General features: G+C 39.3%; 1 protein-coding gene across 2 annotated transcripts in view; it reads left to right on the top strand.

Annotated features, from left to right (window-relative positions):
• The first annotated feature begins 1140 nt into the window (after positions 1-1140).
• rps6kal (ribosomal protein S6 kinase a, like) overlaps positions 1141-25426 on the top strand; it is a 182796-nt gene continuing 158510 nt past the window's right edge. Inside the window, exon 1 of one of the 2 annotated variants that reach the window (XM_028815955.2) lies at positions 1141-1620. In XM_028815955.2, the coding sequence (XP_028671788.1) occupies positions 1594-1620 (27 nt within the window). In that variant the 5' untranslated portion in view covers positions 1141-1593. The remainder of the gene's footprint in view (positions 1621-25426) is intronic. The other variant, XM_028815954.2, reaches the window with a different exon arrangement.

Genomic DNA, 25426 nt, shown 5'->3' with positions numbered 1-25426 from the left:
ACCTAGTCCATCATATTACTTCTTCAAAGTCTGCAAATTCAACATTCTCAAATCCTTCTTATGAAGTTTTGATTCTGAGGGCAGAAACCTATCATGGCAGCATTGGGTTCAAGGAAGGAACCAGCTCTAGATGTGGTGCCAGCCCATTGTAGGGCATTCCTACACCCACACTTACATATCGGAGTGCAAGTCCACTGGAGTGCCTATTTATTCATTTAGAATCATCTATTACCCATTATACATTTTATTACATTAAATTCTGGGGATGTCGGTGGAAAAAGAAGGGGGAAAAGAAAGACATGCAGACAATGACATGGGGTGTAAGTGCAAATTTCACCACTCCACACAGGCAGTGACTGGGCATGGAATTCAAATGTAGGATTACTAAATCAGAATTCTAGCAAATATTCTGGTACAACCAGCTCCAGTGTGGAAGTGAACTACAATTGATATTACCTGTTAATTTATTTTCAAAGAAAACTGAGATAATAATACAAAAATAATAATGGATAAAGGTGTTTCAGAAAAAAATGGTATGTCATAAAAACATGCCTACACTGGTATATACAACAAGATGAATTTTTGGTTTCTACCTCATTATTTCTGCTTTTAGACAGCTTATTACGCAGGGATAAGGAAGAAACTGCTCAACGAGTTAAGCAATTAGACTGAAAACAGTACTACTGCATACTGCAGATTAAGAAAAAAATCGTAACATTTACTCACCTCCCAAGGACATGTATCTTAAACTAACTGGCAACTATAAATGGAATCAGCAGGAATAAGTGTGGGTCTGTGCCCTTCGACTGACTGACGCACTGTTAGGTATTAGTACTTGACTGATCCCTGTGCTATCCAGATTGATGATGGCTTGTCATACACCATATCTTAGCATGATAATGAATGGAGGAATAATACATCTTTATGCTGAATGCTCTGAAATGTAATATGCACTTGTTTTAATTCTAGGGAGAAGCCAATGGAAAACTGGTATTTTATGATGGAAACATCATTTTCATCCCATCGATTCACCTGACGTATGCTACTAATAACTGAACGAGACAGAGGATGCTCAAGGGTGAGAATTTGTTTACAAAAAAAAAACAACATAATGGTAGTGCAACACAAAAAGAGATTGTGAAGGTACGCGCAGACAAAGCCGCCCTTTCGCAATGCTCGTTCTCGTTTATAACGTCATCGCGTCCCCGCGTCTCGTTAGTTCTCCAAGTATTCGCGGGCGCGCGCCGCCGGCTCTATTTTTACACTCGCCGGCTGTCACGTTGTTTCCTTTTTTCCCGTTCGGTTGCTCGGGATGGGGAAATCCTCGACCCAATGGCGTCAGTCCGACGTCAGTCTCTGCTCGCTCGGTTTCCATGCTGTCCAGGTATAGCGGCGGCCATATTCACAGGGAGCCAACAGCTCCGGTTCGGCTGAGCGGTAATAAGAAGCGACTCCGAGAGTTTTGCGAGGCCAACGCCTCCCTCCCCGCGCCGCCTCGGCACCCGGGCAGGATCGAGAAGGGGCAAAGCAGCTGGACATGCTCTGCACGAACCCACGCTGTCATTTGACAAACTAGGATGCCTTTTGCACAAAATGGAGGTGCGCATTGCTGGACGTGTGGTATGTATTGCACCCGGCGGGGTTTCCTTTTCTGTGTTTCCAGTGTTGGTACTTGCATTCCTTACAGAGTTCCTTCCGGATAGCTCGCTCGCGTGGCAGTAGCTACCTGCCTCTTCTATTGTTGCATACTGTATCCCTTCCTCCCTCGTTCTATTTATACGTGATTGATCCCAGACTGAGACACGCGTGTACGCGGTGCTTTATTATAGTAAAGAGAAGCGTCACAACCGGGAAGGAAATCTTTTCATTGTGGCGATCCTTTTGTAAAGTGTAGTGTCAGTGTTCCGGAGATCTCACTTGACTTTGGTTGCCCCCCCGCCATTGGCTGAGACTGGTTTAGGAAGGCAGGAAGCAAGCAAAATACAATTTGTCACCCACGTATAACCAACCAAGCTAGCGCTGCGATACAGCGCACATCACCGTCCCGAGGAGCCAACTGCGTATGTAGGGAGTTTGAAGAATAATGCCAGGGATCCTTCAGCTAACCAGTTCAAAGGCGTCCTTTAAACATCATGAGTAACATCACACAGAAATTACCGTAGTTTTAGGATTTTTGCAGTCGGACATTTAAAGCGTGTAAGATGTTTTAATCATTTGCGTCTTACTTAAACTCGAAATTCAGAAAAAGGTTTGGCATTATAAAAGTTCAGTCTAGTTGTCGATGTCTTTCTGTCAAATGATTTACCGCGTGCATAGGACACAGAAAGCTGCATAACTGTAAAATGACTTTTTACACAAGAATAGTTTTAGACTCCATTAAACAAATTACAAAATCATCGTATCATTCACGAGTTCAGAGGACCTGGAGCCTACACCGGCAGCGCTGGGCTTAAGGGAGGATCCAATCCTAGAGTGCGGCGACCTTTCGTGCATACATCCACATTAAGCTCCTCTTAAGTAGCTTTTCTCAGTCTAGAATGAAATACATCTTTTTTTTATAATTTTTTTTTATAATTTGCCTTTAGTGTGTATACAAATTAAGTCCTTAGCACGCAATTAAACATTATATGTGCTGTATTGATAAACATCAGAAAGCTTAGGTGTGGGAGTTAAAAATCAGATACCCAGAGTAGTGTTAGTGTTACATCAGAACTTGAACAACATTTAAAGCAGGGTGCGATGTTTGAAATAAAAATCCTTGTTAGCTGAAATCAACATAAATCAACATCAGAAGACTTTGATGTAGCAGTGAAAATCAAAACTCTAAATAATATTAGCGTTTCATCTGCACCTGAACATCATCTAAAACTGGGTGGTGTTATTGGGGAAAGCAATCCATTTCTTGAACCCACTTTTTTCAATTCAGGGTCACAGTGAGTTATAGTTGCCAATGAAAGGGATAATCCTGGTCAGAGTGGCGGTCTGTTGTAGGGATTGTTTGCTCAGACTGTGCCAATTCAAAGTAGCCAGTCTACTTAAAATACTCTTGTTTTAGATTTTATTCCACACAGATATTGTATGTGGATAATATAAAGATATCCATAGACTTTGTCCAGTCTGGGACTTAAACATGCTCTTCCAGTGAGGCAGCAGTATATACCACTGCACCACGTTGCTATGCTTTAGGAGGATATTCGTATTTCTTTATTTTAAATAATGTTTATCTGGGAAACATTCATGCATTTTTTTAGTTCATCTTTATAAAGACAGTTAAGACAAAATGATGGAATATCCTCAAACAATTAAAATTGTTACCACTCTGGCTAAAAAAATAATTTTAGTTTTGTGATAGAAAGAATTCAATTGCTGAGGTTAATAAATGAACATTATTCTTAGTTATTTTTAGTGTAATAGTAGGCCTATAGGCATATATAGTCAAATATTTCAAAAGTTAATGTAGATTCATCATGTTTTCTGAGCCAGAATAGAGATGTTGGGAACCAAAGAGACTCTTGTAGCATAGAGCACAAATCAGGACCTTTTATCGAACTGGATACCAATGTGTCACATAAATAACAGGCTAATTTAGATTAGACACTAAATCATTTGCACATTTTTTACATCGTGGGAAAGGTATAGGAGAAGCACAGAGAAAATAAATAGTGCGCATACTACACAGTAGGCTTATCAGCTGAAATCAGGCTTGAGTCCAAATAATGCGTCAAAGAGAAATGTTAAAAAAAAAAAAAAAAAATCCGCCCACCTTTCCATTGATTTTTCTTGCCCACATATCTCCTGGCAGATGGCAGCAGACAGCCCTGGATATGGTGCTAGTCTATGGCAGTGTACATACACAAACTCACCCACTCTCATACCAGGCCAATTTAGAATGGCCAGTGAGGATAAGTTACACATTGTATGAGGGGAAACAAATATGCATAGACAGGGGGAGATATAGCAGAAGCCAAAAAGATGGTGGCCAGACAAAGATTATAACCCAAGTCTTCAGAAGCTGTGAGGTAGCTGTGATGCAATTGGAAAAACTGTATTCTATTTATTGCATTTGGTTTATTATTATGGAATATATAGAGTAAAAGAAAATTCTGTAATTGGATAGTAGCAAAGGCAAAACACTACTTCAGTGTACTGTAGTGTGCTTTCAGGTACAAAGCTCTAGGTCCTGCTGGATATTAAAGACTTTTTTGAATTTTGTCTACTGTAAAATGGGCCTTGAGCAAAAATACTGCCTTGATCTATAAAATCTGTGAAGTATAATAGAGGGGACAGAGACTTCTAGGTACACAGCAGCAGACGTGTTTTTTTTGTTTTTTTTTTGCATGTGTCTTTTGTTTCTTAGTGGTGGGTCAATTTTTGCATGAGTGAACATGCCCTATGCCCAGGGTCAGACGGATGTAGTGCAGGCAGCAGAGCTGACAGCTTCTCTTTTGTTGCCAGAAAGCTTCTGGTCTCTTTTTTTCTAATTATGCAGATTGGTCACTCTGTGATGTTGTCTCTTCCTGCTCCGGGGACACAGCATAGATCAATGAAGCATGTTGCTTTTTGAGCCAGACAGTAGAGTTTTTTTTTTTTTTCATTCATGTGGTTCAGACAAGACTTTCAAGACTGTCGGGATGTGTTGCAGACGTTTAGGTAAAATCTGTTATCATTAAAGGTTAGGAAGTAACCTCTGACTTGAAGGATGTTATTTGCCTCAGGAAAGGTTTCCTTACTTTGTGATTTTTCCACTTTAGAATTCTTTCTTTTTACCAAATTGTTTTGGTACTAGAAAGTGTGTGTTTATGTGTGTATTTAAAGCCTTTAGTCTAAAGCCTGTAACTTTAGTCTAAAGCCTGCTTTAAAATAATATTTTTATTGCAGAGCCTTTGGTTTAAGCATTAACATTTTTTGGAGGGGTTGATATTTCATCAACGCCTACTGAAGAACTATCAGTTCTGTATTACGTAATCTAGTTAATAAAAGCAAACTAGATTGGCAGTGTCTGGGCAAATGAAACTCAACATTTGAGTGAAATTAATTGCTTGAATCTTTTAGTTTGACTTTGTTTTTGTTAAATTATGATATCTTATAATAATTAGCAATTTAAAAGCCTTTTCTTCTAGGCAGATTAATACTGTCTTGTGTTAGGTGACCATATTTAAACCAGCATTGGGGTTACTTTGCAATAAAGCATAGCTGGCATTAAAAAAAAAAAAAAAAAAAAACACCCTTCGATTACATATAATTTGAAATGCTTTATGAAAAAAATCCATTAGTCTTTTTCTGGTTAATTTTAATGCTGTTGGAAAATTTCAATTCAAGTTACATCCTTAGTCTTTAGTTCTTGTTAGAATGCAACTTTAAAGCTGTTTCAAAGCTGCAAGAGTAGCAAAAGTAATATTATCCATTGTTTGATTACTCATTATATAAACAGATTTTGAAACTGGATTTATATTTGCTTATAGTAATCCTAAAGCTACTGATTTAAATTAAAGATGCAGTATCAGATAATAAATTATGTTTAGCTTTAATCTGACTTAATTTTCTTATTAGCTTATAAAGGGAGTCTTGTAACAACATATGTGCTTGTAATATTTTTTTTGAAGAAGCAATAAAATGTAATTTTCTAACCTGCTGAGTCCTGAAGAGGGTTGTGGTGGGTGCTGGAGCCTATGCCAGCTAGCAGAGGGCATAAGGCAGGAACAAAGTTCGGGCAGGGCACCAGTCCATCACAATACCAGAAAATGTATTAGCTTATTACCCTGCATTAGCTTATTTCTACTTGTTTAAGGGCATACGTCTGACTCTTGATTAAAAAGTTAGTCCAGAAGCATAAGGAACAGAAATACGTGACAAAAGTTATTTTGGTATTGTCATCTGAATTGTGTGGCTTTTGATTTTGTGACTCGGTGGCTAAATTCTCTCCTGAGACTTTTTTTCTGTACATGACTATTGGCTGTCTGGATTTGTGACCAAGAATTGCAAGTGTAATAATGTAAACACAAAGTTTACCCTGCATTTAGTTAGCTAGTTTTTAAACCGTTAAGCCATTACCTTTGTTTAATGTTTAAATTTAGCACATTGGGGAAATTGTCATTTTACTTAAGAGTATACATTTTGTATGTATGTATATACCAAATAGTACAGTTTTTTTTTTTTTTTTTTTGGGAAAAAAAAAAAAGGAAAACAATAACTGAACATTAGTAGCGGCTGCCTTGTAGTTCCTCTGTATGTTGTATGTCCATTTCTTGCAACATCACAGAGCCAGTGAGTCTCTGAATCTGCAGATGTTTGATGTTATACCATTCCTATAGAATAAATTCATGAAACTGGTGAGCACTGGCAGGCAGAGGCTAGAGTCTCTGAATGTTGTGTTATCTGGCATTCAATAATTTTCTGGCAATCCATTCCTTTACTGTGGAGTTAGGGTTAAGAGGGCAGACAGGCAAAGCCAGCACTTGTGCACCATTAATCCATCACAGCAGTTGTGAGCCTCTGACAGATCACTTTGCTTCAAGGCCAGGATCATGGAGCCTGTACATTGCTGTCCTCCTACCGATCTGAAGGTTGCCGATCTGAAGTGATTAATAGTTTGATGTGTCTGACCTACTCTTATGTGGTTACTTGAGGGCAACCAGATCTTGGATAGTCATTTCTCCTGCCAGTGTGTAGAAGCTTATTGTAAGTACAACGTGAAGTGGCTTAATCCATACCATCTGGCAAAAAATGCACATTATACAGTGCATCCAGCGCATCACTTTTTCCACATTTTGTTATGTTACAGCCTTATTCCTAAATGGATTAAATTCATTTTTTTCTTCAGAATTCTACACACAACACCCCATAATGACAACATGAAAAAAGTTTACTTAAGGTTTTTGCAAATTTATTTAAAAATAAAAAAAACTGAGAAATCACATGTACATAAGTATTCACAGCGTTTGCTCAATACTTTGTCGATGTACCTTTGGCAGCAATTACAGCCTCAAGTCTTTTTAAATATGATGCCACAAGCTTGGCACACCTATCCTTGGCCAGTTTCACTCATTCCTCTTTGCAGCACCTCTCAAGCTCCATCAGGTTGGATGGGAAGCGTCTTTGCACAGCCATTTTAAGATCTCTTCAGAGATGTTCAATTGGATTCAAGTCTGGGCTCTGGCTGGGCCACTCAAGGACATTCATAGAGTTGTCCTGAAGCCACTCCTTTGATATCTTGGCTGTGTGCTTAGGGTCGTTGTCCTGCTGAAAGATGAACCGTCACCCCAGTCTGAGGTCAAGAGCGCTCTGGAGCAGGTTTTCATCCAGGATGTCTCTGTACATTGCTGCAGTCATCTTTCCCTTTATCCTGACTAGTCTCCCAGTCCCTGCCGCTGAAAAACATCCCCACAGCATGATGCTGCCACCACCATGCTTCACTGTAGGGATGTATTGGCCTGGTGATGAGCGGTGCCTGGTTTCCTCCAAATGTGACGCCTGGCATTCACACCAAAGAGTTCAATCTTTGTCTCATCAGACCAGAGAATTTTCTCTCTCATGGTCTGAGAGTCCTTCAGGTGCCATTTGGCAAACTCCAGGCGGGCTGCCATGTGCCTTTTACTAAGGAGCGGCTTCCGTCTGGCCACTCTACCATACAGGCCTGATTGTTGATTGCTGCAGAGATGGTTTTCCTTCTGGAAGGTTCTCCTCTCTTCACAGAGGACCTCTGGAGCTCTGACAGAGTGACCATCAGGTTCTTGGTCACCTCCCTGACTAAGGCCCTTCTCCCCTGATCGCTCAGTTTAGATGGCCGGCCAGCTCTAGAAAGAGTCCTGGTGGTTTCGAACTTCTTCCACTTACGGATGATGGAGGCCACTGTGCTCATTGGGACCTTTAAAGCAGCAGAAATTTTTCTGTAACCTTCCCCAGATTTGTGCCTCAAGACAATCCTGTCTCGGAGGTCTACAGACAATTCCTTTGGCTTCATGCTTGGTTTGTGCTCTGACATGAACTGTCAACTGTGGGACCTTATATAGACAGGTGTGTAGCGCCTTTCCAAATCATGTCCAATCAACTGAATTTACCACAGGTGGACTTCAATTAAGCTGCAGAAACATCTCAAGGATGATCAGGGGAAGCAGGATGCTCAATTTTGAGCTTCATTGCAAAAGCTGTCAATACTTATGTACATGTGCTTTCTCAATTTTTTTATTTTTAATAAATTTGCAAAAACCTTAAGTAAACTTTTTTCATGTTGTCATTATGGGGTGTTGTGTGTAGAATTATGAGGAAAAAAAATGAATTTAATCCATTTTGGAATAAGCCTGTAACATAACAAAATGTGTAAAAAGTGATGTGCTATGAATACTTTCTGGATGCACTGTATGTTGCCTCTTACATGCCAGTGGCTCTCTCCCTTACTACTTCATGGCATTATGGAATATGCAGGAGACTAACGTTGGCTTTTGTCTTGCTGTGCTCTGAGCTTTGAATTAAGAAAATTTTGTAGATAACATTATCAGGAATTGTTTCACCTTATTTTGTTGGATAAAGAGTATATAAAAAAGCTTTTGTGTATTTCGACAAGTTGCACTGCCTCGCTGCACAAGCTCAATTGCTGGCCAGAGAGCTTAAAAAAAAGTAACTTTTTGTGAAGGTTTTTTTTTTTTTTCTGTTTGATTAACATGTGGTTTTTGCATGTTTACATTGTAAAATTTTGGATGTGTATTGATTTTTGAACAAAATAACAACAGTAAATTTTGCTCTACAGAGAGGAGGCTCCAAATTCTATGGTTATATTTTAAGAAACTGGGTTCAAAATTTTGAAATCATAATCTTAAGTCAGAAATGTCATATGCTGGACACAGCAGATTTTTTTTTGTCAGTTGTCAGGATTTTGTCAGTGCACAATGTTCTTGCAAGTTGCATTTTTCAAGTATCGTGATGTTTTAAAAGTATGCAAGTGTTTACTCATACAGATGTGTAATATTGTAATAAGCACAGTTATTTGTTTGAACAGTAGTGATTACTTGTTGTGTTTCTGTACAAGAGAAAATGCCAGCTTCTCCCTTTTCAATGGGTAAAGAAAGGTACCAAAGAGGTTACATTTGTGTATGGTACATGACTTGCATTTGTGATTTAGATTCCTGTTATGTCTTTTTAAAGTGTCAAGTGTCAATCGGCAAATAATTTGACAGACTTGTAATTATTCACTTTAAGCTGACATTATGGTCATTTTGGATGATAGCTGAAGGAGTGGGAGTTAAAATGTGCTGGTAGGTAACTTTTTAGACTGTCTTGTTACTGAGCCAAGACTTTTGGCTTGAGCCTGCAGTGGCTTAAGTAAGCATTTAGAACATGAAGATACCTGTACTCTTTTGAGTTGCCCAGGTTGACTACATATATTTCAGTTTTGCTTTCCCTGCTTTTAAAGATGGGAAGCTTTTACGGAACCTGTTTTTATGTACATTTATAAAAATTGAATGTTCCCACATTGACCTCAGTTTGAGTAATAAAATATTTATTTATACTAAATGGCATTCAAATCTGACACATCTCAGTGAGGTTCTTAGTTTTTGTTTGTCAACCCTTTGATAATACTGGATTAGAATGCTTCCCATGGATATCGACAATTGCTACACAGCTGGAAGGCCTCAAATGCAGGTTCTAGCTTCTTGGGTTATAAGGCAGTTAATAGAAATTTGAAGTACATTTTGATATCCCTGTTTAAAGCTAACCTTCTCTCAGCACCCGAGAATGCTTAACCTATTAAATCTTCAAGCAGAATCTCTTTGACCCATTAAGCATGTTTGCTGCCATTGGATTTTGCCAAACGTGAAGTCAGTATGTGTACCTGCCTTAACCTTTATTCGTATTTAGCTGAAGCAGCTGGTCACATATCTTTGGAGTGACCTGCTTTAAACATAATCTGGGGGTTTTGATTACACCAGCAGCATTACCTTGTATATTTTTTGAGCAATGGGTATGAATTTCAGTTTAACTCTTGTAGAACTAATATGTATATGTTATACTCATTCTGCAGATTCTCTCAACATTTTTTCTACTCCTGTCATATACCCTGCTGTTACTACTATCTTCCTTCTTGCATTCACCTTCAAACCTTTTGTGTCCATTCCAGTTAACCATTAGATTTTGCTTTAAATTAACTTAATTTTGTCATTACCAGATCAGTAGAGACCTGGTCTATCAACATCACGCATAATAAGATGCCTAGAAAAGATTTCAGAATATTAGAACAATTATGACTAGTGCAGGCCATTTAGCCTAACATACTAGTCTCAATTCTGAAAACCTCAAGTGAAATCTTGAAACTTTCCAAAGTACTACTGTCAAGAATACTTTTTGACAATTTCTTACTCTTACTCTTTCTCTTCTCACAGAGAATTACAGATAGACTTTTTAACATGTGATGAAATCTGCCCTTAACCAGTTTCAGTATGTCCTCATGTTGTTGTTGAAGACTGTTTTTGCAAGTGACAGCCGAGATCCACTATACTGACTCCCTTCATAATTCTGAAAAATCCATTATGTCACCCCTTAATCTTCATTTGTTTAAGCTGAAAGTATTAAACTCATTCCGTCTTTCTTATAGGTCATACCCCACAGTCCTGGAGTTTATCCTTCTCTTGACTTTCCCATTATCCTTCTAAATTGGTTCTATATACCGGTTGTCTGTGGACAGTTATAGTTCCATTATGACTCAGAGGTTCTTCTCATAAAATGCTTCAAACCTACCATTTTATATTTAAATCTTATCATTTTTGAACCTTTCATTTAATTTTCTTCTTTCAGCTGCTCCCGTTAGGGGTTGCCACACCGGATCATCTTCTTCCATATCTTTCTGTCCTCTGTATCTTGTTCTGTTATGCCCATCACCTGCATGTCCTCTCTCACCAATACTTGACATTTATTTACTTTAAACTTAATTTGCTATTAGTCTATGTAAGTTTGAATTCTACCCTGGTCCATCCATAGTGATTTGGTTGATACTAGGTTTGCCATTCTGCATAGTTTAAAATCACTGTCTTATTAAGCTTGTTTTATATATTTTTATGTCAGTGTTATGTATGTAGTTTAAAAAGAGTAGTGTTCCCATTCCTGATCCCTAAGGGATACCACTGTTACCATCACTTGTCCATGTACCATTACCCATTGCTTCCAATGTTTGCATGCATTTTGCATCCATCTCCACAAAGTACAAATTTCTTAGAGCATGATCATTAGTCTTTCATTAAGTACCTTATGAAAAGCTTCCTGAAATTCGAGATAAATATTCTTTTCACCTCTTTAATCGTGCTTTTGTTGTCTCCTCATAGAATAGTAGTGAAATATGGTTTCATTTAACTAAAATCACGGTAATTATTCAATAATGCATCAGTATATGGCAAGTATTTTCTGTTATTGTTTTGCTTCGTATTTGCTTCCTTTAACTTACCCTTGGTGCATGTTAAAATTACTTTCTTATAATGTAACTTACTTGGATTGGTGTGATCATGTTTTTATGTAATGCAGTGACATTGGCTAGTTTGCAGTCTTTAGAAATTTCCTGAGTATGTAGTGATTTTTGAAAAATTATTGTTGATTTGTTGAGTCACTGTCTTGCACCCGAGAGAAGATGCTGAGTCCACAGGCTTCAGGAAAACCAGCCTTTTTCCAGCCATTTCAATCAAAACGGGCACAGTCAGGGTTTTTATTCAAACAGGTGCTATCACTTTAATACACATAGACACAGCAAACAAGCAGTAACAGGGCCATATTGGTGGCCGAATTAGGCTGTTCCCCACATCAACCATCGGCTGACCAGGGCGTTACGTGGTGAGGCTGCGAACCTGTGGTTGCATCTGCAACAGACAAGCAATCCCTGCCTGCGTTGATAGAGTTTTGTTGCACCGCGCAGCTGTGCGAGTTTCGTTGTTTCAAAAACCTCACAATTTACCCCAAAGTGTTGTTCACAGAGGGGTGAAAAAGTGACCATCTTATCCGGGAGAGTATGTCTGCAGACCTGTGCTGATGGCGAACATCAAAAGTAAACGGCTGCAAACTAATAAACCACCTAGTGAGTCAGGAGTTTGTATCTTTTTGCAGGTAGAGCCACTGGAGCGGAGCATGATCCGTTACTAGGGTAAATTGTCTGCCCCACAAATAATAGCGGAGGGCTTCCATCACCCACTTAATCGCCAAGCATTACTTCTCGATGGTCAAGTAATTACACTTCCTGGAGAGTCCATCTTGCTTCTGAGCAGGCAGTAAATGTTTTTCTCCATAGAAACACTGAGAGATCACTGCCCCCAAACCGAAAGTACTCGCATCCATCTGTAGAATGAATTCCTTAGAAAAATCTGGGTTCTGCAGAACCTGAAATGAAGACAAAGCAGCCTTTAAGTCAGAGAAGGACCTCTCACAATCATAGGTCCAGACAATGGTGCAATTTTTTTTTTTTTTTTTATTTTTTTTTTGGCCCTTGGTCATGGTCAGTGTGAGGGGTGGCCCCATGTGTGAAGTTTGAAAGGAAGTCTGTAATACCCAGCAAGTCCTAGGAAAGCACAAACTTGCTTCTGCGTTTCTGGATGTGGATACGCAAGCACCTCACCCACCTTGTCCAACTGAGTTTAATCAAACTGTTCCCCATAGAGTACCCCAAATAAGACGTTTCCAACATCCCCAATTTATAATTCTTATGGTTAACTGTCAAAATAGCCAGCCTCAAACTGTCAAGCACCACTTGTAGGTGGTCGAGATGCGACCGCCAATCATTACTGAAAATTACCACATCATTCAGATATGCCTAGCATGCTCGACATGGGGTCGCAGAATCTGATCTATCCTCCTCTGAAAAGTCAATAGCATGCCATGCCATGCAGCCCAAATAGGAGCGTGGTGAATTCGAACAACCTGTCCAGGATGGTAAATGTGATCTTCTGGTAACTGGAAGCCTCCTGGGGTATCTGCCAGTATCCTTTTGTGAGATCCAGGGTGGAAATATATGAGGCTTGTCTGAGTTTCTCCAACAAGTTATTGGGTACGCAGTAAACTTGGAAACGTTATTCAAGCATCTTAAATCTCTGTAGAACTGAACCAACCCGTCCGGCTTTGGAAGCAGAAGAACGGGGCTTTGCCACTGGCTTTTACTTTTGCGAATTCCATCCAGTTCGAGCATCTGCATCACCTCCTCGCATACCACATTCCTCGTCACTTCTCGAAGACGGTGCATCCGTATTTTAACGTTATGTTAATTACGATCTTGTGTTCAGCAATTTCAGTCTGGCCAGGCACGGCTGAAAAGACATTCCCGTTCCTTCTGATTGCCAACAGCAACTCTGCCTTCTGGGTGTCCATCAAATCCCCCATCCATTCCTCCTGAAAAATATCCATGCACCCCTTTTTGTTGGTGGCCAAATAACAGTTTGAATGGATTCAAGCCTGTGGATGCCTGGGGTGACTCCTGAATTGCAAAGAGGAGGAAGATCATCATGGGCCACCCGCCGAATCATCCTTTTTAAAGTCTTGTTAAATCGTTCAGGCAGGCCATTCATCTATGGGTGAAAAACCTTGGTGCTCAATTGTATAATGGTAAAGTTCTCACACAGCTGCTTCATGAGGCAAGAAGTGAAGGGCATACCCTGGTCAGTTAAACTCTTGTGAGGAATGCCAATATGTGTGAATATTTCTGATAGAACCTCAGCAATAGCTTGGGCTTTGGCGATCTGAAGACCGGCCAGTTTGGGGTACCTTGTTGCATAATCAACCAACACGAGCATGTACTGATAACCGTTCTTACTCTTGGGAAGTGGGCCAACAATGTGTAACACAGCCCTGTCAAAGGAGACCTCTAAAATAGGCATCAGTGAGAGGGGAGCCCTAGCGGGTCTATGAGCAGAAACAACTTGACAGTCGGGGCAAGACTTACAAAACTGTTCCACATCTTGGCCCATATTCAGCCAATAAAAGTGTTTTGAAACTTGATCTCTGGTCTTTTCCATGCTGAGACGACCCCACAAGACATGGGTGTGAGCAGTTTTTAAAACTGTTTTCTCTATGCCCACTCGGAACCACCAACTTCTCGATCAGTCCTTCCCCTATGCAATTGGAAATCACCTGATATAAGAAACCATTCTTAATCAAAAAGTGTGGTGTTTTGATATTCGGGCCCTCACCCTCATACAGTAAGAGTCATTTGCAGCATGTATTTGTTTAAATGCAAAGTCTAAGCTGCTGTCGGAACGTTGCAGGCATGCAAACTCAGTGGATGTATCAGTCCCCCGATGCCCCTGGGCCTGACACAGCACCCTGTTCTTCTCCAGCCATTGGTTCTCCGGGGACCATAGCAGCTTGTCTGGCTTGTGGAGGTTGAAAGTGTGGGCACCTGATGTGAAGTGTCCTGTAATTGTCCCTGATCCTCAGGCAAGGGGTCGTCCCCAACCTCACTGGACAAATCAGATTCAATCTCTAAGCCGGCTCCTTGAGCTACCTTGTCAGCGGCGAGCTCCACCCACTCAACTGCAGAGAGAGGTGCCCTGCAGATGGCTAGGATATGTGGGAAGAGGGAATTTCTCTTCCCTGTTAAAAGATGCCAGGGTGAAGTGTCTGATATGGCCGTCCAAACTTTAAAGTTAATTTCCTTAAATTTTAGAGGGAGTAAGATAGTCTTGTGTACTTTAACGTCTCCATGAACACAGCGAATATTAACCTGGTCCGTGTCTGTGTAGATAATCTGCCGGAGCAAGTCACGGCAGACGACACAGAGTTCACTACTAGAGTCCAGCATGGCCAGGATTTTGCGTCTGACCAACTTAATAGAGACCTTGAAATTGTCTTTCTCCAAAACCCTGGAGGAAGCCCGAGAACTGCATACCTTGGCCAGACCATGGTCCATGAACTAAGCAGGCAAGAGGTGGCACTCCCGAGTCAGATGCCCCCAGTTGATCACAGATGGGGGTTTCCTATGATGGCACCTTCTACTTGTGGATTTGGTCTATATGCCTCCAGCAAAGGCATCAGTGACTCTAGGAGCATTGTCTTGAGCAGGAGAAACAAAGGCAGGGGGTGGCAGCAGACATTGCTCTGAGGAGAGGCGAGGATGTGGTAAAGGCGTGGGCTATGACCTGTAGATTCGGCGATTAGCCAGCGGGCAGGGACGCAATGGTCTGGTAGAAGCTGGTGCTAAGTTAGAATAGCCCCACTGTTTTTAGGCGGCTTGGGTGCCCTTTGGTCTGCGGGTCAGGTCCAGCAGCGAATGGACATCGCTGTGGAGCAACTCATCACAAAGGTCTTTGTTTATCCCTGACAAGACTGCACCCATGGCAAGTTTTTCCACAATGTGCTTGAAGGGATCTCCACAAACCAGCTTTAAATTGGGTCTGCTAACTCCTGGACGTGTCCCTGTATAGGCTGATTTGGATCAATTTGCCACAACAAAAAACAGCCAAAACTCGCCTCCCTTGTCCAAAGGGCTCATAGTTGTGCAGGGAGGACCTGTTTCTTCAGGATGTCATAATCATCAAGCTTGTTCATGGGGAAGGTTTTGCATGACCTGCAAGGCCTCTCCAGTCCAAAAGGGAGCCAAAATAGATGTTCAGCCTCTCTTGTCCCAGCATGTCAGTGTCTCCGTGCGTTCAAAACAGAATAAGAAACACTTGGTGTGGTCCAAGGTAGCCATCTTCACCAGCACATTCTGGGGACGGGCAAGGACAGGAGCATGTGCAGGACCCTCATCCAGCTCTGGTGGAACAGGAGCATCATACATCTGTTAAAGATCCATCTGTGTACGACCCCACTTCTGGTACTACGTGATGCGTGAGTCACTATCTTGCACCTGAGAGAAGATGCTGAGTCCACAGGCTTCAGGAAAAGCAACTTTATTTCAATCATAGTGAGTGTCTTTATTCAGAAGGGAGCTACTGCTTTAGCACATACAGACACAGCAGCGGTGCCAGGTTAGTGGCAGACTGTTAGGGTTAGACTGTTCCCTGCATCATCCACAGGCTTTCTGGTGCATTACACCGTGAGGCTGCAAACCTGTGGTTGCCTTGCCGACAGACAAGCAATCCCTGCCTGTGTTGTTAAGAGTATTGGTGCACCGTGCTGCTGGGGGTGTTTCGGGGTCTCAAAAACCTCAGTGTTTACATACAGTATGTCCTCACTTTTGTTGTCCCAATGTCACCTAAAAGGATTCATTGTTCTCGCTGTCTTGACTACAGAAAAGATGTATGCATTTATGTTAGTTGACAGTTTCCCTTTGAATCAAGAGACTGAAATGTTTATCTCATTGTCTGATATAATGTGGAATAAGTTTGTTAGTATTTCTTTAGGAGGGGAACTATGAGACATATAAGTTTGTGTTTTGTAAGTAAATTAATGTCTTCTCCACATTTTCAGACAGACACAGCAACAATATAATATACAGATTTAAGCTAACAGTGAATTTTTACATTTTTTAAAACTGGGTTATTCAGTTGTAATTTGATAGTGCATTAATTTTTGTTATAAGTCCAATTGCATATATTCATGAAAAGGCATGCTTTTGAGATGAAAATAAAGTATCGAAATTAAATATATATTTTGACATGCAGTCTGTGTTATAGTAGTATTGTCGAGTATACTGGTAATAAAAAAGTACCATGGTTTAAAATTTTTAAAACTGTATTGTACCAGCATTATGCAAAGTTCAGCAATCTTACTACATGAAAATGTGACTGAAATTTTTTTGATGGCTTTACCGAAAAGTAAGCATTATGTCTTTAAGAAAGGCTTGCGCAGTGCAGAGTAGATGTGCTGATTCTGTGCAAGTGGCTTTGCACCTGGGTGATTAGCAAAAAAGCAAATCATGCTTGTGTAGCCTTTTTACATACTAATCAAGTCAGATTACAGAAAAACAGATGATAACACTGATTGTTCACAACTTGTTGTTAAACAGGGCAGTCAAAGTGAGATATGGTAATACTTTGCTTATAAGGCAAATTAAAAAGTTAGTTGAACCTGAAGATATTACGGTACACATTTGCAAACAGTGATACAAGACTTGTGTCACCAAAGGAGGCAACACATCAAAACTTTCCCAGCAAAACTCAACAGGTGTGAGATATTTACAGTAAAATCCAGAAATGTAAGATCAATGTACTTAAACTGGTTGCCAAGGGAAGCATTTTCACACAGCACTAAGTTCACAAAGAAAGCTTTTCCAAATCCTGTTCAATGCACTGTAAGAAACCCAAACTAGTTTAAGCATAATCGAGGTGATACAGTAAAGTGTGATGTAAAATACCATACTAACTAGCATTGATCTCCAATCCAAATACAAAAAATCTGTATTTCAGTAATATTATTTATTAGCCCCAAAGACATTTTGAAGTGTTTTTGTCCCAGATTTAAGTTTAATTGATTCAAAATGTGTCAGAAATGATTTGCTACTATATTTTGTTTATTTCCTTGAAACACTCTTATGTTGAAATATTTCAGATACTAAACATTAAAATAATTACGATGCCCACTATTCTGTTAGAATAGTTGGCATTTAGTTTTGGTAAGAATTATTTTTAGAGGAAAAACATTAATTTAACATTTTATTTTCTGTATAGTTTTCGTTACCAGTACTGCATAATCTCATGTCAACACTGAAGCCAAAATTTTAATATTAATCCTTTATACTATGGGCTGCTAAAGTCAAAACCATATTATTATGGAATTGGTTTGATTCACAGAAATGTTAGTTGTCACAGTCACATGGCATTTAAGTTTCACTACATTTATTGTAATGATTTTTTTGTTTGTTTTTGCAATTAATAAAAATACATTATATATCATTATTATGTTATACAATTATTATTTAAAATGTATTTACATAATTCTTAAAATATGTATTATAAGCTTTAAATACCGTATAAACTTTATCTTCCAGAATTAATAGCTAAAGAAATTAGTTAAATTTAAAAATGCCTCAAGTAATGCACTGCCCAACAGTGATGCATGGGGAAATCTATGTGTGAGGAGCTGCATCATATGGCGTTTTTGGTAAACTCCATAGAATATTTATAATTTAAAGTACAGACTTTTAAAAACAATCGTTCTTCTCGGGTTTGAGAAAAGTAACTTGAAGACTGAAAGCTACTTTGTCTTAGATTCATGTGTTTTTTATAAAACATGAATGAATAATCCTCACTCAGACATGATTTTCATCATTTTAAGTGCTTAGTGCTGGCTTCATTCAAGAGGCAACTCTATTACAAAGTGATTCAGTTCTAGTAAAGAAACCTAAAACACTTTACAAGTCGGATATAATGCATAGTAAAGTGAAACCAAGGCATTCCTAAACTGTTCTAGAGCAGTGGTTGCCATTCCCAGTGTTAAAAATATATCAAACAAAATATTTTGAAATGTAAATACAGTAATCCCTCCTCCATCGCGGGGGTTGCGTTCCAGAGCCACCCGCGAAATAAGAAAATCCGCGAATGTAGTACACCTACAATGTAGTACACCTTCCAACTTTCTTGCCAACAGCAACTGCAGTGTTTCACTCTGTGAATCTTCTCCACGTGGCCATGATATGGCAGTGAGACATCAGAATTAATTAGAAAGAACAAGTGGGACCTCTGATAATAAACAGAAGCAAAACAGCATGCATGTCTTCCTACTGTTTGTGTATCTTAAAAAAAAATACAAAAAAACAAAGGTGCCAGGGCTCTTTCCCAACACCATTCCCCTCTCTTTACTATAATTATTTTAGTAAGCTGCAAACTGATAGAATAAGTAATCCCTCCTCCATCGTGGGGGTTGCGTTCCAGAGCCACCCGCGAAATAAGAAAATCCGCAAAGTAGAAACCATATGTTTATATGGTTATTTTTATATTGTCATGCTTGGGTCACAGATTTGCGCAGAAACACAGGAGGTTGTAGAGAGACAAACTTTATTCAAACACTGCAAACAAACATTTGTCTCTTTTTCAAAAGTTTAACTGTGCTCCATGACAAGACAGAGATGACAGTTCCGTCTCACAATTAAAAGAATGCAAAACATATCTTCCTCTTCAAAGGAGTGCGTGTCAGGAGCAGTGACTGTCACAGAGATAGAGAGAAAAGCAAACAAATCAATAGTGCTGTTTGGCTTTTAAGTATGCGAAGCACCGCGGCACAAAGCTGTTGAAGGCGGCAGCTCACACCCTCTCCGTCAGGAGCAGACAAAGAGAGAGAGAGAGAGAGACACAGAGTTTGTTTTTTCAATCAAAAATCAATACGTGCCCTTCGAGCTTTTAAGTATGCGAAACACCGTGCAGCATGTCGTTTCAGGAAGCAGCTGCACAAAAGATAGCAACGTGAAGATAATCTTTCAGCATTTTTAGACGAGCGTCCGTATCGTCTAGGTGTGCGAACAGCCCCCCCTGCTCAATCCCCCTACGTCAGGATCGGAGAAAGTCAGCGCAAGAGAAAGAGAAAAGTAAGCTGGGTAGCTTCTCGGCCATCTGCCAATAGCGTCCCTTTTATGAAATCAACTGGGCAAACCCAACTGAGGAAGCATGTACCAGAAATTAAAAGACCCATTGTCCGCAGAAACCCAGCGAAGCAGCGAAAAATCAGCGATATATATTTAAATATGCTTACATATAAAATCCGCGATGGAGTGAAGCCGCGAAAGGCGAAGCGCGATATAGCGAGGGATTACTGTATCACTCTACTGCTCTTTTCTAAATACAGAATTGGAGAAGGAAAAAATAAGACAAGCTAATTAAAGAATGAGATCAATTAGCGTGAAACCTGCACGCACAGAGGTTCTCCTTGGCATGCCCTCTTTTGTATTTGCGTAATTTCTTTCATCACTACAGATGGGGAAAGGACAATTTATGTAAACGGTTTGTGCAGTTATAGTATTCAAGAACTTAGTCTGCAAGTTATGTCAATTCATTTATTTTCTACATTTTTGACTTCCTTCTGTTGTATTCTATGTTGTAGCATTCAGAAAAAGAGAGAGGCATACAAATACATGATAATAGCATATTAAGTTGAGTTTTTTTTTTTTTTTTTTTACCCTGCACATGGTTGAGCAAAATAAATTTATTAAACTGCAATGTCACACTGTAGTGAAGGAAGGCTTAGAGGGCCAGAGTTTACCTTATTTTTCTGTTTGGTTTCAGTAATAACTGGGCCTCATTCACCCAACAGCAGCGTTAGAATCAATCTATCTATCTGTCTGTCTGTCTGTCTGTCTGTCTGTCTGTCTGTCTGTCTGTCTGTCTGTCTGTCTGTCTGTCTGTCTGTCTGGCAAGTATTTTGGATGTATTCTAACAGAGGTTCTGTTACACTTTACCGTAAAAGAATTTAATCAGACCCTTGGTAACTGCTACATGAAATTCTTGTAATGTTAATGGCATAAAAATACAGCTGGCTTGGGTCTTTTTGTACCAACACTTCTAAGAAGTATAGCTACTTATGTAAGCCGAGTAGGCTGCTTCACCTCCCTGCCGCATTTAAATTTCCTTGTCTTAATAAAATATGAAGTATGGTATTGTTTGGAAACGTATTTCATACTAAACGAAAGCAAAACACTTAAAAAAGCCACAGTGAATTAAAACAAATAATATAAAGACAAACTGAATATAGTATGCCTAACTTGAAGGTTGATTCACAAAAGTACATCTGATAAATTCACCATTAATTTGAGTGAGAATGATCTCCAGACACAGTTGGCTACATCAGTGCCTTATTAATTTGCATGCCAGTACTTTACACAGCCTATCGGTTTGAATTAATGTGAAAAATGAATGCTATATCCTTAAAAATCTAAATGGTGGCAGCAGTTAAAATGGGTGGAAGAAAAAGCAATCCATAAGACAGAAAAATCTCTGAACCCATGGGCTGGTGGTATGGCAAGGTTGTTATGAAAATTAAAGAATAAAAATTTGGATGTGAGTGTCAGTAGGCTTTGCACCATAGAAATCAATTTACCCAAACAATTCTATAACTTCAGTAATTATTTACCACTCTGATCCTGATCTTTCTGATCATAAAATAGGTCATTATGATACCAACTGATGAGAAGAATTCATAATTAATGGCAGAATTACGGTATTTGAGGGTTCCTCTAGAGTTCCTCTTTCTCATGCACGATTTGGCTCAAAAAACAATTAGTACATTGTCATCTCATAACAGCCTTAAGTTTCAAGTTTGGTATTTGTCCATCCAGCCATTTGGCTCTAGACCAGGCATGCGCAACCTTTCCGCTATTGACGGCCGCACTACAGACTTTTTACTTTAATAACGGCCGCACTACAGACTTTTTACTTTAATAACGGCCGCCAGTAAGTCCAAGTAAACTTAATAATGTTTTATGATTTATGTAAAAATTTACAGATTACACATTAAAACAGAGTATGATATATCTGACAATATTCAATTTACTGGTCTACATATGTAAAAAAATGTCTACGAAACGTCATATAGGACAAAAAACCTTTACAGCAATTGTTTCAGGAAGTTTGGAAAACATCGCCATTAATGGCTTCCTTGCTCTTGCATGTTTGCAGACAGACTTGCAAAGTCAGGGGACTCGCTGGAGACCATTAGGAGATGGCAGTGCTACATCGAATGCTACTTCCATTTGTTTATCCACGCTGCACCATCTCTCCCCATTTCTCCCAGGAAATGCGGAGTAAGCTCGAGAGTCCCTAGGCCTCGATGAATATATAAAGGGCAACATTTTGGTCAACATACCGACCCGGCTAAGGAAGGTTCTGCGGTGTTTGAGATTCTACACTTGCAGGAGTCTAGAGACCCCAGAGTCCAAATCGGCTTTCGGCGTCACCATACCGACCCGGCCGACAAAGATTCCGCGGCGTTGAGACCCCTTACTCGCTGGAGTCCAGAGACCCTACACCTGCACGGCCGCCATTACGTACACTTTAATATACACGTCCACGGCCGCCAAAGTCCTTGCCCACGGCCGCATGCGGCCGTATGGCCGCAGGTTGCGCACAGCTGCTCTAGACCATCCTCAATCAACTGTGACACACAGATACATATACACAGACAGACATACACCCATTATCGAGATACTGTTGTTTTCGTTATCCGGGGACCCTAAAACACTGAGATCCATTGAAAATCAGATACAGAACGTTTTGAAGAATCTAACGCTTTTACTTCTCCCCAAAAGACGATAGGTTATGGTGAGGGAGGACGGAAAGCAAAAGAAAAAAAAAGACATAATAAAGAATATTAAGTTCATCTTTGAATAATTTTAACAAAACCTTAAAAATTCCACCAGCTGTATTGTATTTAGAAGCAGTAAAACAGTTCTGCGTAGAAGAAGGGCTCACTCGCACATTACCTGCATATAGTATGGGATGTAGGGGGAAAAACAAAGGACCCAAAGGAAAACCTACACAAACACTTGGAAGAATGTGTTAACTCCACTTTGACAAGGACTCGGGTGAGATTTGTATTAAGGATGCTGGATCCTAGCAGTGGTGTTAAGAATGTGAAAGTCCATTTTGGCATGATAGAAATGTTTTTTGTTTTGCTTTTAGATTATTTCTTTCCAATTCATGAGACTTTAATATGTAGAAAGCTGAGTTTTCAAGCTTTATTTTCATGTGTGTGTCTTAATTTTATTACCTTGCCTGAGAAGGATGTCAGATTTTTCCATTTAGTTTTAAGTGTGTTACACAGCCATTTTAGAATGCACTTTGAGGTGATAATGGTTTTCTAAAAGACCTTGCCCGGTTGCTAAGTACTGCTTCCCAAGAGGCACTACCGTTCGTGCTATAAAGACTCACATATGATTTCCGGTAGAGCACCAGTAGCTCCTTGTCTGAGATTACGGTTTTGAACTGAGAACAAATGCTGTTTTGTTATTTAGGTTCTGGCATTCTGGTTTGCGATTCATAACTTTCTCGTCTCGACTCACTGTCCTTAGATGTTTAGCAATGAAGATTTAGACTTATGGTTTTCATAGCAAATCACATTATCTGAAGGACCCTGTTAAAAGATTTATGCATCTCAAAGTCTGTTTTTAATTGTATCTTAACAGTTGCTCTCTGTCTCTTTTTGTCAGCAGACAATCTTGAAGGATTTGACTGGAGATTAAAGGGCTAGTTTGGGTTTTGTGCTATGGTTCATCCTGGCTGATTTGGGTTTTCACAAGTTATAAAACTATCTACCATCCCATCTCCCTAAAATTCCCTAAAATATCTTTTATTTAGATTTTAACATTTGTTTTTAATGACAGAAGTTTGATAAAAAATTTTTCAACAACAGTCTACTATTTCTTTTATGTGCACAAAACATTGGGCAGGAAATAGCGTATTTGGGAAGACAGTGTAGCATGATGGTTGTTTTTGAATCTTGGCCTAGCATTGTCTGTAAGAAGTTTACACACTCTCCCTGTTTTTCTTTCCACGTTACAAGTACATATGTGTTATGTGAATTATTGACTTTGGCTCTGAAAGTATTTGTGAATGTGCGTTGTGATGAGGCTTCCCCAACACTTTGCTGCTGCAATAGTGTCCACATTTTTGGTTTGAGAGAGAATAAAACAGTAAATTTGCATGAACTAAAAGGCGTGGAGATGTTTGAGGTATAGTCAGGTGAATTGAAAAAGTTCTGGACACATTCATCCCTAAGTGCATTTGGAAATTGAGAATTAAAAAATTACAGAAGAAAAGTCCCGGGGGGCAATTTATAGCTGCAGGTTTTTGGTCTATACCAGTTCCACAATCAGTGACTCATTTTATCTCAAATCGATCTCCTAGTTTAATTAGCTGGTCTATTTTCTGCTCTTATTCTGCATTCAGAAAAGCACAGTAGTATAACTTTTTACATTATTTTAAACATTTCTGCATGTTTGACATAGTTTTATATGCTTAACACTTTTTTGCAGGTTCCTATTACTTTATCTTTTTTCTAGGAGTTTGCTCCCCTAATTTAACTCCAACAATAAGAGTTAACAAGTAGAGGAGAATCTGGGGTAAACGGCACTAAATGTCAGCAGCTACTTATAGCTAGTGTGCTTATTAGTAAATAATCGCCAAGAAACTAGAACACCAGGAAAAGTGCAATGAAAATCGTGGTGACAATAAGGAAAATCTTGAAAACAATAAAAAAAAAAACAAAAAAAACATGCAATTATTGTCAAGTAGCATGCATAAATACTTGTTATGTTCCAATAAATATTTTGCAGCCTTCAGTTGTGTAAGTTATGAGTTGACAGTAAAACATGGAATGTGGAACATAACAGCTTGTTTGATTAAAGTAGTAGTCCAATTGAAAGCAGGTGTGTTTGTGGAGGAAAAATCTCGCAGCAATAGTGACACCCCCCCAACCCCAACCCACCAGGGCTGAATTGGAGAACCATCAATTTTGATAGTGAACTGCTGGTTTCTTTATCATTTGCATCTCATTGTCAGTTGGCAACTGATTAAGAAAACAAACAAAAGTAATTTTAAAACCGTGCCTCTGTTTAATACTAAAAGTAAAGAATAAGTGTTGGGAATGTAAACTAAGAAGATAGCTAAAATGAATCACCAAAATTTTTCTAAAGGCTTACTGCACCCAGATGTTATATTTATTTATATATTATTTACCCCATGTAGTTTGTAGTGATGGCTGAGAAAAAAATATTAATCTTTTCATGCACAATAAGTGAAAACATTTTATAATATAATGGAATGTAAAGGAGACCTATTCCATCCAACAGCACACAAGGTGCAAAACATCTATGAAAAAGGAAAAAAATTCTCATGTTACTCATGCGCAAATGTGCAAAAACGCATGCATTTTTTTTTGCTAAAATATTGATATCATATTTGAATTGAAGACCTGCCTTTCATACTCCTTCATTGGTCAAGAGTCCTCTCTTCAATTCTAAAGCACAGAACTATGGGAATATGCTATTCTATGCTGATTTATTTATTTGTAGTATTAATAATTATTTGTGATATTTTATGCTTTATAATTTTTGGGTGGAGTTTTCCTTTAAGTAGTAATTAGTAGCAGCAATAATTGGCACTGAATTAATCATTTGATTTGGAACCAAAAAAACTGCAGTCCGGTAAGTGAAATACCAGTACAGTAATCCCTCGCTATATCGCGCTTCGCCTTTCGCGGCTTCACTCCATCGCGGATTTTATATGTAAGCATATTTAAATATATGTCGCGGATTTTTCGCTGCTTCGCGGGTTTCTGCGGACAATGGGTCTTTTAATTTCTGGTACATGTTTCCTGAGTTGGTTTGCCCAGTTGATTTCATACAAGGGACGCTATTGGCAGATGGCTGAGAAGCTACCCAGCTTACATTTCTCTTTCTCTTGCGCTGACTTTCTCTGATCCTGACGTAGGGGGATTGAGGGGGGCTGTTCGCACACCTAGATGATACGGACGCTTGTCTAAAAATGCTGAAAGATTATCTTCACGTTGCTATCTTTTGTGCAGCTGCTTACTGAAACGACAT

The sequence above is a fragment of the Erpetoichthys calabaricus genome, chromosome 12 (genome assembly GCF_900747795.2).
Source record: "Erpetoichthys calabaricus chromosome 12, fErpCal1.3, whole genome shotgun sequence".
Lineage (NCBI taxonomy): Eukaryota > Metazoa > Chordata > Cladistia > Polypteriformes > Polypteridae > Erpetoichthys > Erpetoichthys calabaricus.
Note: the sequence above shows the minus strand (reverse complement) of the source record. Positions and strands in the feature narration are given on the sequence as shown.